This window comes from Sardina pilchardus, chromosome 9 (genome assembly GCF_963854185.1).
Source record: "Sardina pilchardus chromosome 9, fSarPil1.1, whole genome shotgun sequence".
Classification (NCBI taxonomy): domain Eukaryota; kingdom Metazoa; phylum Chordata; class Actinopteri; order Clupeiformes; family Clupeidae; genus Sardina; species Sardina pilchardus.
Window position 1 is genome coordinate 27,182,462 of NC_085002.1, and position 13,492 is coordinate 27,195,953.

The 13,492-nt window shown below is 44.6% G+C and overlaps 1 protein-coding gene across 2 annotated transcripts; it reads left to right on the forward strand.

Moving 5' to 3' along the window:
- Positions 1 to 212: 212 nt before the first annotated feature.
- Positions 213 to 13,472, forward strand: os9 (OS9 endoplasmic reticulum lectin). Of its 2 annotated transcripts, XM_062544490.1 has the most exons (15): positions 213 to 378; positions 1,928 to 2,119; positions 2,656 to 2,719; positions 2,948 to 3,024; positions 3,409 to 3,507; positions 3,875 to 4,076; positions 5,079 to 5,222; positions 5,399 to 5,481; positions 5,785 to 5,839; positions 6,435 to 6,526; positions 6,905 to 7,129; positions 7,310 to 7,601; positions 9,213 to 9,392; positions 11,327 to 11,436; positions 12,180 to 13,472. In XM_062544490.1, exons 1-15 carry the CDS (start codon positions 229 to 231, stop codon positions 12,345 to 12,347), a joined length of 2,133 nt encoding a protein of 710 aa, XP_062400474.1. In that variant the 5' UTR covers positions 213 to 228; the 3' UTR covers positions 12,348 to 13,472. The 2 variants fall into 2 exon arrangements, with proteins under 2 accessions (XP_062400474.1, XP_062400475.1); XM_062544491.1 differs by lacking the exon at positions 9,213 to 9,392.
- Positions 13,473 to 13,492: the final 20 nt, after the last annotated feature.

Consider the following 13,492-nt stretch of genomic DNA (forward strand, 5'->3'; position numbering starts at 1 on the left):
AAAGGACTTTGCTGTGAGTTCCCTTGCTCACTCGCATAAGGCCAATGAAGGATTCCTTCGTGGCCGTATTGACTCCGGCTATGAAATCTGGCTCCAATTAAAAAGACGCTTTACATTTGACTGACAGTACTTGCATCAAGTTGTTCAAAGGCTTTTGTCTACGTTGCCCAATCAGAGTAGACTTGGTCGCAAGCCACAAGTCACAGTTGTCATCCAGCCGAGAGAAACATGGCGGCTTCCATGGTTAGGTGGCTGCGGGGATTGTACGTCTTCTTCTTGACGTGCCTCCTTTCTGTATTTGCGTTCTTAAATTTAGAGGAATTAAACGAAATGAAGTATGGAATTCAGATTTTATCAGATCCTGTTATCATGGGCCAGGTAAGGATCAAAGTAGCCTGGATTTGGTCAGCTAGCTTCAAGCTAACTTAAGGCTAGTCAGCTGAGCGCAACATGACACAACGTTATATTTTTCTATTTAGGTAGCTAATAAGTTGAGTAATTGAGAATTTTTGCTTTTGAGATATTAGGCTAATGATAATGATAACGGTAGTGATAAAGTTCTCCGTTACAAACGCCTGTCTTGTCTTTCCTGTCTTTCCTGTTTTAAATTGACGTTACAGTAGCCTACATGTTTACAATGTTACAACTGACAGACAGATGCACATGCCCACTCACTGAGAATCCCACGTAACGAGATGGGCCAGTCGTCAGTGAATTAATTACTCGTTGTTAATGTCAGTGTTACTTTATATTTGTTAGCTATTTGAACCTGTTCAGTAATACCCCAGTTTTGCTACTTCATGTAGCCTACGTGTTTCCTGACAGAAAAGGGAACAGAGATACCAGCTCAGCTGTTGTAAAGATGAGCTGTTGAGACAAAATTTGCTTTGACTAGCTGCTACAAGAAAACTGAAGCTAGGGGATTGATTGACAGAATGTCGAGCATGACTACATCATAGTGTCCAGTGACGATGAAGGAGCAGTAGAGCGGAGTGCCTTTAGCATTCGGGCAATTAAGCAGTCAAGCATGTAATTTACTCAAATGTTCTGGTGACAGCAAGTCCTCATGTAATGTTATTCAAAGGAAGATGACAAGTTAAGAAGATCAGCGAGACCTAGACCTTAGATTCTGATTAAGGAACTTTTCTTGTGTGGTGTAAAAATGTAAAAAAAACTTGTAGGACACTTGTCAGTTGTGAGTTTTTGTTTCCTTTAATTGTCATGATTAATATCTGCATTTACCGGGAGGGATTATTTCTCTGAGTCTGTGTGCTCAAGAGAGCTTGAAGGGCACATATCCTTCCTGTGTAGTGAAGATGGTTCAGGTCTAGGGTCCATCTGCTTCACTTGCAAATTAAATGTAAACAATGGCCTACTGAGGCTCTCATTATGATTAAACTGTATAGTCATGCGATTCCATATGACACCATTCTGAGCTGAGCCTCCTCTTGAATTTCGATATCAAGCCAATGGGGTGAGTGTCCCTCGTTTGTGGAGAATGGTCAGAGACATTGTTTACTTTTGCAGCCAGTAAACAATGTCACAGCTTGCGGTCAGGCTGACCACAGGTCTGCTAGTCAAATGGCCCTGTTCTAGACCATTGCTGTTCTCCTGATTTGAGGATATAGTTTATATAGATTGCTGTCATTCTACAGTACAGGCATAGGGGTACTGTAGGGCCTATAACCTAACCAGATGACCTTTTCCACAGGCTTCCCACTGGTTGCTGAAATGTTGTTGGTGGGCCTTATTATTGTGTCCTTGGAAAATGAACAACAGTTCTCATCTCTGACCTGTGTCTGTGTCTGTGTCTGTGTGCGTGTGCGTGTGCGTGTGCGTGTGTGTGTCTGTGCCTGTGCCTGTGCCTGCACCTGTGTCTATGTCTGTGTGTGTGTGTGTGTGTGTGTGTGTGTGTGTGTGTGAGAAGGCGCAGTCGGAGGACGTGATGCTGGTCAGCAGTAAGTTCAAGCAGCGTTACGAGTGCCGTCTGCCGGCCCAGGCCCTCCTCTTCCAGTCCCACATGCCCAGCGATGCCCCTCCCACCAGCGGCAACAGCTACAGTGGCCCGAGCATCTCCGAGCTCTTGCAGCCAATGAGCAACGCTCCCTGCCTCATTAAGGTGCGTCAATCACATTTTATGTGTGTAGTTTGTTTCCATACCGCTATTAGCCGCGGCTTATACATTGATTTTGAAAAATTTCTTCCACTATGAGCTTAACACAGGGGGGCAGTTAATATGGTGTTAATATGGTTTTGTTTCTTTTAACTTGCATAAAACACTGTCCTGCGGCTTATACACAATGCGGCTTAAATGCAGGACATGACTGTATTCACTCAAGCATTGCACTGTACTTCTTAGACACTGCCCATATGATTCAGAAACTTGTTGCTTCCCACCTTGTGTTTGGAACATGCATTCATTCACTACAAGTGCTCTGTATAACAAAGTTATTCGCAATGGCACCACGAAGTGATTGAGTTGGTGTTCCGAACACAGGGTCATGTCTAAGCACTGTATGATATTTAATTTTAAAATAAAGATGCTTATTTCTGAGTTTTTGTTTTTACTTTTGTTAGTTGCTGGTGTGTGGCCACCTCTTATTCTACCTTTTTTCATGTATTTTCTGCCTCTCTTCCTTTCCCTTTTCCTCTCAGACAAAGGACTGGTGGACTTACGAGTTCTGCTATGGCAAGCACATAAGACAGTATCATCTCGAAGGTTAGCTTATCTTTATTCATGCGCTAATGAGATATGACAATTTTTAGCAATGTTGTTGTCTTATGTGTGTTTTAATACTGCTGGACAGCAATTTTAAGGGAGGGAGGGAGGGGGGGATGGAAATGATCCCATTTGGTGATGGGAATATATTTTATTTACCTTATTATGTATTATAATAAATGCATTTATGCAATAAATGCAATAAAATGCTTTTGTCTTCTTTTACAGATTCAGAGATCAAAGGTGATGTCCTGTTCCTCGGCTACTACAGCTCAGAGTTCGACTGGAGCAACGAGACTGCTAAGGTAAGGCTAACGACGGCATGGGACACACCAAACAGACTTGAGTCCTCGACCTCGCCCGACGGATGATTATCGGGTTGGTGTGCCCCGGACTTTACCGAGAAGCCACACCGGGCGCGTAACTGAAATGTTCTGCTCCTGATGTTGCGGCTACTTCGACAATTGGCTTCCACTGTACACAATGCAAGTAGATACAGTACACCAGGCGTGATAGTGGTGCATACGTTTGAAAAAAAATAGACCAATCTTTGAGAACGGAACACTTCAGTTACTTGTCTGGTGGTAGCTATTCTGTTAGAGTACTAAGTGTTTTCTCTGCCGTATTTGCATATGCAGAATACACAGTTTTAATTTGTCTCTACCTTTTCTCGTCCATGCTTTGTACAGTCCTCCAAACAGCACCGGCTGAGGCGTTACCACAGCCAGGCGTATACCAATGGCTCCAAGTGTGACCTCAATGGCAACCCCAGAGAAACAGAACTCAGGGTAAGCCCCTCATAGATAAACGCACACACTTACAAGATGCACACACACACACACACACACACACACACACACACACACACACACACCAACACCAATACCAACAAACTACCATAATTATTCAAAACAGTAGTTTACGGACAGTCCAATCAGACTTATTTTGCCTATAAGAAGCTAGTCATTGGATATGTGTCATTATTCGCCTATCTCACCAGAAATAATGTGATGATTTAGGCTATGACCTTTTTGCCCCCATGTCCACAAGCATGTTCTCCCTCTTGAACATCATATAGGGACGTTATTTGATATTTATCTATGCAGTGTCTGAGTCCTCAGCATACAATGTGTGTGTGTGTGTGTGTATGTGTAGTTTGCGTGTGAGGAAGGCTCGGTGGACTACATAGCGCGGGTGGACGAGCCTCAGTCGTGTCGCTACGTGGTGACGGTCCACACCAGCCGGCCCTGCGCCCACCCCCTCCTGCGCCCGCCCCCGTCCACGCGGCCCCAGCCAATCGTCTGCCAGCCTGCACTCAGCCCTCAGCAGTACATGGACTATGTCAAGGCCCAAGTCTGTGAGTCTCAGGGTGTGTGTGTGTGTGTGTGACTGTGTTGGTGTATGCTTATGTGTGTGTGTGTGTGTGAGTTGGCATTTGTGTATTTGTGAGTTTGAAAGTGTGTGTGTGTGTGTGTGTGTGTGTGTGTGTGTGTGTGTGTGTGTGTGTGTGTGTGTGTGTGTGTGTGTGTGTGTGTGTGTGTGTGTGTGTGTGTGTGTGTGTGTGTGTGTGTGTGTGTGTGTGTGTGTGTGTGTGTGTGTGTGTGTGTGTGTGTGTGTGTGTGTGTGTGTGTGTGTGTGTGTGTGATGAGATTTGACATTTGACTGAGACAGTTTTGGCCTTGCTATGTTCTATGCTCTCTCAGCTATGGAGTTTGGATATCTTACTGGTGTACTGTACCTTGTCAAGACCTTGTCTTGTAGCTGCTCATATAGAATAAGTGTAAGAGTAAGGAATCAAGGAAGATATAGTGTAAAGAGAATAGAAACATAAACAATAAACAGTATCGATAAGCAAACCTAATGAAAATAAAACAATGACTAAATGGGAGAATATTGGGAATGGGAATGGGAATAATTAAACAACAGAGTAATTCAATCAATTATATAATAACATTAACTATGGAATAAGCAATAATAAAACAACAATGTCAATTTAATCAATGGCCTAATGGAAACAAAACAACACTATAAAATACAGAATATGTGGGTGTCAAGCTTTGGATATAGATTAAAAAACATCTGCTGTTGCGCCTGTATTGTGGCGCAACAGATTACAGCGCTTATACCATATACGGGTCCAAGTGCCCACGGGGACCCAGGTTCAAATCTGACCTGCGGTCATATCCCAATCCCTCCTCATCTCTCTCTCTCCCATTCGCCTCCTGTCTATCCTCACTGTCCTATCCGAATAAAAGCAGAAAAGGGCAAAAAATATACTTAAAAAAAACCAAACAAAAAAAAAAAAACATCTGCTTTTCCTGCTGAAATATTTAATTGAATTCTCGGCCCTTCCCTACAGCGGACACCAAGCGTAAAGTGGAGCAGATATCTGAGGAGCTTAAGACCCTGGACGAGATCTTGTCTAAAGATGAGGGGAGAGATGCAGACGGTGCAGCTGAGATAAACGAGGCGACGGTGGAGTCCACAGACACGGAAACTACAGGTCCTCTATCATTCCTCTATCTATCCATCTGTCCATCCATCCATCCATCCATCCATCACTCACTCACTCACTCATTAGGGCAGAGATTGAAAAGTCAGACAGACTGCCTGGCCAATGTATCATTAACTAAACAGACATCTATTTGTATGTGTTTGTTTATGTGGGTGTGTGGGTAGAATTCCAACCAGAAGACGACAACAACATCTTGGAAAGTGAGTCAGACCAGACCACTGACCAGCCGGAAGAACCGGAGCCTCAGGTACGGTATGCTGCCTTTCCCATACACCCTACCCAAACACCCTACACCCTACATCCTACAGTACACCCTACCCAGACACCTCACACCTCACCGTACACCCTACCCAGACACCTCACACCTCACCGAGCAGCCTCAGTTCGCTCCAGGAATAGGGGCTCTAAATGTGATACTAAAACCAGAGAAATGTCAAATCTAGAGTGTCAGTTTAGATCGTGTCACATCATCACAGTCTCTCTCCCTCCTCCCCTCCCTCTCTCTTCCTCTCCTGTCTTTTACTCATCGTTGTTGGTTTGGTTTCCTCAGCCTGTTGTGGATGCTGAAGATGTTGCCCAGGGAGACCAGCTGCAGGATAATGAAGGTGAGTCTACTCCACTGAGATGGAGCCTGACAGGAGCTGTAGTGAGAGGACAAGAGAAGTCCAGCAATACGTAAGGGATAATGTATTAATTACCAGTCATAATCGGAAAATAAGTCCTGACAGGATGAACAGAACTCGGACGTGCAGCTGAGGGGTTTTGCTTCCTCCTAAAGGGACTTATTTTTCAATAATTACCGGCGGAAAATACATTATCCCACTTATTATACGGCTACTTGCCAAAACAAGAAAAGAAACTTAGCACAATGTGTCTTTAGCAATGACTTGGCTACCGTTTCGCTAACAAAATAATTTGTTCGCCACACTGATAGAACTTGATAGTTGCAGGTGTTTCAAGGCAACGTCTTACAAGCTGAGTTTCACTTTCAATGAAATTCATATGCAAATAGATTTGTTGTGGATTGATATGAAAGACGTGAATTAAAAGCACAAAACTCGTTGCCATTGACAGTGGTCATTATAAATTTTGCAGCGGTCATCATTATATAGATTTAACAGACCTCCCAAAGTTGGGAAGGCCCACTGGTCGAGTTGTTAACTAATCTGTGAACCCATCTGCTTTGTGCGTACGTGACAGTGTTTGGAGAGGAGAAGTTTAATTTCAGGATCATCTCCGATCCTGCTGATCTGATGAAGTTTGTGCAGCACCTACGGGAAAGCAGTCAGAGGGTAGGTCTCTTTTCTTTCTCTTTCTCTGCTTCTCTCTGTTTCTCTCTCTCTTTGTGTCTTCCTCGCTCTCCTATTCTTCTCTTCTCAGTTTGGCTGCATCTCTCACGTGTACTTACACAATTACATACACATATTCTATACAAACACCTGAAATTGTCCAAATACTGTAGCCTAACCAGTTAGAATGTCTTCAGCCATCAATTTTGTACTGTGAATGTTCCCATAATCATGCCCTTAACACTTGGACTGTCTTAGCCATCGAATCTATTTTAAAAAAAAAAATACACAAATTTTTATGAAGCCATTCAAGACTGCTTTAACTGCGTGTATGCGTGTGTGCGTGCGTGCGTGCGTGTGCGTGTGTGTGTGTGCGCGCAGTCGGAAAGTGAGGAGGAGGATGATGAGCAGCCTGTCCTGAAGGAGAAGACTGGAGCGAAGGAAGCGGGAGGAGGAGCAGGAGACGCGAAGGAGGACGAGGGCGACGAGGACGAACGCCTGCTCCAGGAGTTCGAGGAGGAAATGGCTGACGTGTCCATCCCGGCCGAGAAACGCAAAGAGCTCAAAGAGGAGATGCAGAAAGAGTTCAACAACATTATAGATGAGGTATGATCTGTGTGTGTGTGTGTGTGTATACAGTGTATATATACAACAGATTGTGTGTGTGTGTGTGTGTGCGTGTGTGTGCGTGTGTGTATGTATGTGGGGGATGGGTTGGTTCAATGATACATTTTGTCAGATGTAATTGATTTATTGACATGTTTCATTGTCACTCTCTCCTCTCAGGCCCAGCAGGAGCTGGAGTCGGAGGGCCTGAAGGGGGAGTTTGACCGCTCCCAGGCCACACACACACTGGAGAACACACTGGACAAGCTCCTGGACCGCCTGCAGGACAAGGGCGACGAGGAGCCCACTCACACTCACACTCACAGTCACACTCACACTCACAGTCACACACACTCACAGTCACACACACACTCACAGAGCCCGGCAGAAGACCAGACGGATCAGACTGAGCAGCAGATGACCGAGAAAGAGAAACATCTAGACCCAGCCAGCCGTGTTCCCAAACACCCAGGTATGTGTTTGCACACACACACACACACACACACACACACACACACACACACACACACACACACACACACACACACGGACACGGACACGGACACGGACACGGACACAGACACAGACACACAGACTTCTGTGTGGTGATCATACTGTGTTTTTCTGCAAGGTGACAACCATAAGATGCACTGTTTTTGATGTGGTTTAACACCAAATTCTTTTCAAATCCTTCCCAGATTGTGCATCTCTCTTTTATCGCATATTCTGATGTAACAACACAATGTGTCTTAATGTATCTTAATTGGGTGGTGCAGGTCTGTGAACTTGCACAGTGGTTCTTGCAACTTCTAATTTTGGGATTTCTACTATGTCAGAACATTAGCACAGTATGATCTCCATCAGAGAAGATTTGTAGAAAAAGTGATGTGCGTGTGTGTGTGTGTGTGTGTGTGTGTGTGTGTGTGTGTATGTATTCTATCACTGATGCATTCATCTCACTTCGACCATATTGTCTTAAGAGTACTCCAGAAACTGCACCTACTGTACTTAAAGGAAACGTATGTAAGACATGTATTTCAATGAATCATAAAATGGTCCTGATGTCATTAGACATAAAGAAATCATGTTCATTTCATCACTTATATCACTGACAACAGTAGTCAGGCCAGGATGTTGTCATTTTAAAAGTGAAGTTGCAGCCCTCAACTGATGTTGATGTTGTCATGTTATGTTTTGGCCACCCTCCACCCTCCACCTATCTACTTATCACAAAGTCAGTAGTGTTTCGGCATCCGGGTTGCCAGCTTTGCTCTAATTACCACAGCTGCAACTATAAATATGTCGGAGAAATAACTAATTGAAAGTGATTGCAGTACCAGTGTGGGCCACAATCTTACATACGGTTCCTTTAACCTGTGCAGTAGACCATCCTTAGCATGTCTGTTCTTTGTGTAATCCACTCATTTTCATACGCACCCTCTGACAGATTAACCGCATTCACTCTCGTGGTGTGATTATGAAGGATTGAAGATGGTGCGTGTGGTTTGAAGGGGTGTGGTGGTGTGGTGGCGTTTTGAAGTTGACAATAAGGGAAAACTTTAGGTCGAATCACTTCGCCACACATTCATCAGAGTTTCATTGGACGACGTCAGCGCAGTGCTTTAGAGATCTGTAATTCAGCCATTAGGGAGACACAGGGGGCACTGCAGTGTTTTATGGAGGCCTGTTACAGAGTCTTCTGTATGGAATAGAAGTAGTGGTGTTGGTGGAGGGGGATTGTTTCTGGGGTGACTGTGGTGACTGCTTTGGTGGTGGTGGTGGTGATGGTGGTGGTGGTTACATACAGGTCAACAGGAATCGTGCAGACGATGTATGGTGACAGATTCAGTTGGAGGGATCTCAGTTGCGGTGGTGTCGCTTGCATTTGATTGTGTAATTGTGATAATAATACTCCATGATGTCTCTCTGTGTGTATATATATATATATGTGTGTGTGTGTGTGTGTGTGTGTGTGTGTTTGTGTGTATAACATGACTGATTGGGCATTATGAGGTTGGTGTTGTATTGCACTGCATAAGCTGCATAAGTCTTCTCGTTTCTGTCCTGTCTGTCCTTGCCGCAGCGCGCGGGCGGGGTGCCGAGGGGGACCAGGTGAAAATCAGGGTGACTAAGTATAAGCTGGGCTCTGTGGCCGTGGGGGAGAAGGACGAGGGCAAGGAGCTGGGGGAGAGCGACCCCCAGTGGCAGCAGATACAGGACGCAGTCAAAGAGCAGCTAGAGAAAGCAGGCATCAAAGCGCAAGGTACGACAGAACCCCTCCCCCTCCCCCTCCCCCACGCCCCCCATACACAAACACACACACACACACACACACACACACACAGAACACAGAACACACACACACAAGACACACATACACACACAAGACACACACACACACACACACAAGACACACACACACACACACACACACACACACACACACACACACACACACACACACACAAGACACACACACACATACACACACACACACACACACACACACACACACACAGAGCACACACACAGAAGACACACACACACGCTTTCCTTTCCTTTCCCTTTACTAACATCGGAGCAGTAGAGAAGTTAACATTAGTACTGTGTATTGACATTGAGGTGCTGTACAGCTTGTGTGGGAGTAATTGGCTAGGACGCTGATGTGGGGCAAGCAAGGTGGGGATAACATCTTTGGGTCTGGCTTTTTTCCTGAGCAACTATTTCTTCTTTCTTTCTAAAGATCTGTGTGTGTGTGTGTTCAAGAGCATGTGTGTGTTGGGTCTTTTCGGCTCCCTACTGTCACTTTCCATCCAACTACTACGGCAGCCCCTGAGAGACCAGTGGTCATTCTGTCATCACTCAATATCATAAGAGTACAAGATGGCTGCTGACTTAGATACTTCTGAGCCAGATCTAGGCCACATCCATTCTAATGATCTGTCCTGAAGGGAAATATTCCTCTGTGTCTTTGAGGAGTACGGTGCAGGGGGAGAGGAGTTAAGTGGTGTTTAAAGATGAACAAACTGCCGAATTATCTCTCCAGCTGCACCCACCAATGAAGAGCTCCCTCTCAGAAATATTGAGCCACCAATGAAAAGCCTCCTTTTCAGAGAACTGACTCTGGTGCAGGCCAGAGCCATAGAAAGAGAGAGTTGCGACACTCTTTGACGTTGCCGCCACACACCATCAAAAAGGTCCAAAAAACCCGTGCTGAATGGCTGATTCGCAGGAGGGTGGGATGTACTTCTGGCTGCTGGAAGGTGTAATCAATTAACTCATTGACTACTGACCAAGAGATTGGCTTTAAATATTTCCAAAAGTCCCATAACGAGGAAATAGCCTGGAAAAAGCGCTCCCATTTTTTCCTATGGAGATCTATGGGAGTGTCGCCACTCTGTTTTATCTACCGCTCTGGTGCAGGCATGACACTGAGGGCTCAGGGGCTGCTATCATCACACACACACACACACACACACACACACACACACAAACACACACACACACATCATGACTGATTGGCAGAGGTGGAAAAGTCCAGCTTCAGAAAGTAAAAAGTCCTACCACTTATCCGTCCTAAGTCCTACCTAAAGCCCAACGCCAACCAGAAGCGTTAGCGGCGCGCCGCGCCACGAAAAAAATTAGAATTCCATTGTTTTCAATGGAGCAACGCCCACTGGAAACGTCTGCCGCGCAGCAGCCGCACAGAGATAGAAAACTATTCTAAAATCCTGCGCGGCAAGCCCAGACCGCCGAACACCGCTCAACGCCGTTTCTGGTGGGCGTTGGGCTTATGTCCTACCACTGTGCCAACCATTCACTTAAACCAGCTGATTCTGGTTATCACAACTCTTCAGCCAGGTAGAGCACAGGTAGAACCAATATATGATTGGACTTTCACTTTCTGAAGCTGGACTTTTCCTCCTCTGCTGACAAGACTCTTCAGCATATCCTAAATACTGATATCTGATACTGCTATGCTAAGTGTTAAATGATGTTAATGCTAAATGTATGCTACATGTACATGCTAACTCAGATAGTGGCTGAGTCGGGTTCTTACTTCTAGCCCAGTTTCAGTGAATCAGGACCTTATCATTTTCAGCTGCTGCCTGGAGTGTGACGAACACTAACAGGGGGAGTTTTCCTGTGTGTATGTGTGTGTGTGTGCGTGCGTTAATGTGTGTGTGTCTCTTCCAGGAAAGATCGAGGTGAAGATCCTGAGCCGTAAGACGGTGGAGGAGGCAGGAGATCAGTGGTTAAGTGAGGAGGACACCAAGAGCTTCAGAGAGCTACTCATCAATCTGCTGGCAAGTACACACACACACACACACACACACACACACACACACACACACACACACACACACACACACACACACCCACCAATGTTTATTTGGAGACTCAATTCATACCGTAATTTCCCAACTCTTAGCCGCGGCTTATACATTGATTTTGAAAAATGTCTTCAGCTATGAGGTTAATACACGGGGGCAGTCAATATGGTATTTATATGGTTTTGTTTATTCTAACTTACATGGACACACCTTGAACTAGTGTCTGATCTGACATCTGACACAGTTCAATATACATAGGATTGGGCAAAACTCAGATGCATAAAGGTGATCAAAATAAGACACTATGGGGTGATTGTAGGAAGGGACTTGGGGAATGGTTTAGGGGAGGGGGTGGTGACTGGTGAACTATGTTATGTTTTTTCTTTTCTTGTACTTTTGTATAATTGTATAAGGTATGTCACTGTCTCTGTTGTCACTTGATGTCTGTTGCTGATTTTTGTTATGATTATTTTAAAAGAAACATGTCATTGTCATGTCAAATCCCAAGTTGAATGAAAATGTTTCCCAATAAACATATTTGAAACAAAATAAGACACTATGGTTTATAGATTTGGTAAGACTAAAAATTCAACTCAATCGTTATACTCTGTATGAGTCTTACCAAAGACAAAGACACTGTGGTTGTACATGCTTGTTTCTAAGAATATGTTAGCGTTGGCGTTGATCAAACTTGTTTTCTCTTGGTGTGTTCACAGACTGGCGGTACTGAGGAGGTCTACAAAGAGCAGAAGAGACAGCAGGAACTAGAGGACAATTACAAGTTTGTGTGGGGCGGGGAACAACCCGAAGACAACCAATCAGCAGCCTCCTCCTCAGACGGGCAGACCACAGTGGTGGCAGACACGGACGACCTGGAGCTGTGACTTTTCTCGCTCTTCTGCCGGACTTTCGTGGAGTTTTTTTTCTCCCGCTCAAAATCCAAGTGACTGCACCCCACAACCCCATACTCCCCATCCCCCAAAAAAGCTGCCTACTTCCTGTCTCGGTCCTCAAGCTCATGGCCCTTGTGAGTCTACCTTACAGACGACTATAACTCGCCTGCGTTGATGTTACCTTAATTTATGTCTGTATAATTTTAGCTTTCATAGGCACCCCTGTCCTCGGGCAAGGTCTTCAGGGCATCGTGGGAAATGTAATGAAAAGGAATGTTGGTGAGGTACAACACTAACTTGGCTACTGGAAATTTACATTGTGGGGCTCTGTCCTTCCCTGTAATGAGACTACACACCATCAACACGTGCACTGTGTTTTCCTCGCTTGCACATTTAAATCTGCTGGAATGTGAAGAGTAGTGCTTGATGCCAGGTTGCAACACGTTGCGTGTCACATTGTGTCAAAGGGCTTTTCTATGTAAACTTTGTATATAATTCTAGTTTGTTAGTCTGTACAGAATTGTGTTTGCGTGCGTGTGTGGGTGGGTGTGTCTGTCTGTCTGTCGTGTGTGTGTGTGTGTGTGTTTGTGTGGCTGATGCCAGATAGCTGGGGAACAGTAGGAGCACACAGGCTTGCGTCGGGTGTTTGGGGTCGAGGTGAAATAATCATTTGTACATTTTTGTATGCTGCAGAAAAATGTTCTCGTCATTTCAGCTCTTCTGTGAAATGCTTTCATTGTATTTCCTGTACGATTGTAATTTAATAAAAAATGTACATAATGACCACAAGTTATACTGAAGAGATGTTTTGAATTTCAGCTCTTTTTTTACTTTGCCATTGACAGCGGTCATTATATAGATTTAACAGACCTCTGAACGTTGGGAAGGTCCATTCATGTGAATGGAAGTTTTTGCAGCACTCTGAAAGGTAGATAGATAGATAGATAGATAGATAGATAGATAGATACTTTATTGATTACCAAGGGGAAATTCAAGGTCATGTAATAATAAGCGGGATATGTGCATTTGTCCATCCTGTCGGGACTTATTTTCCGATTATTACCGGCGGACAATACGTGATCATTATCATTACATTAAAGATATGTTTATGGGTTATTCTTTGTCACTTTACCATT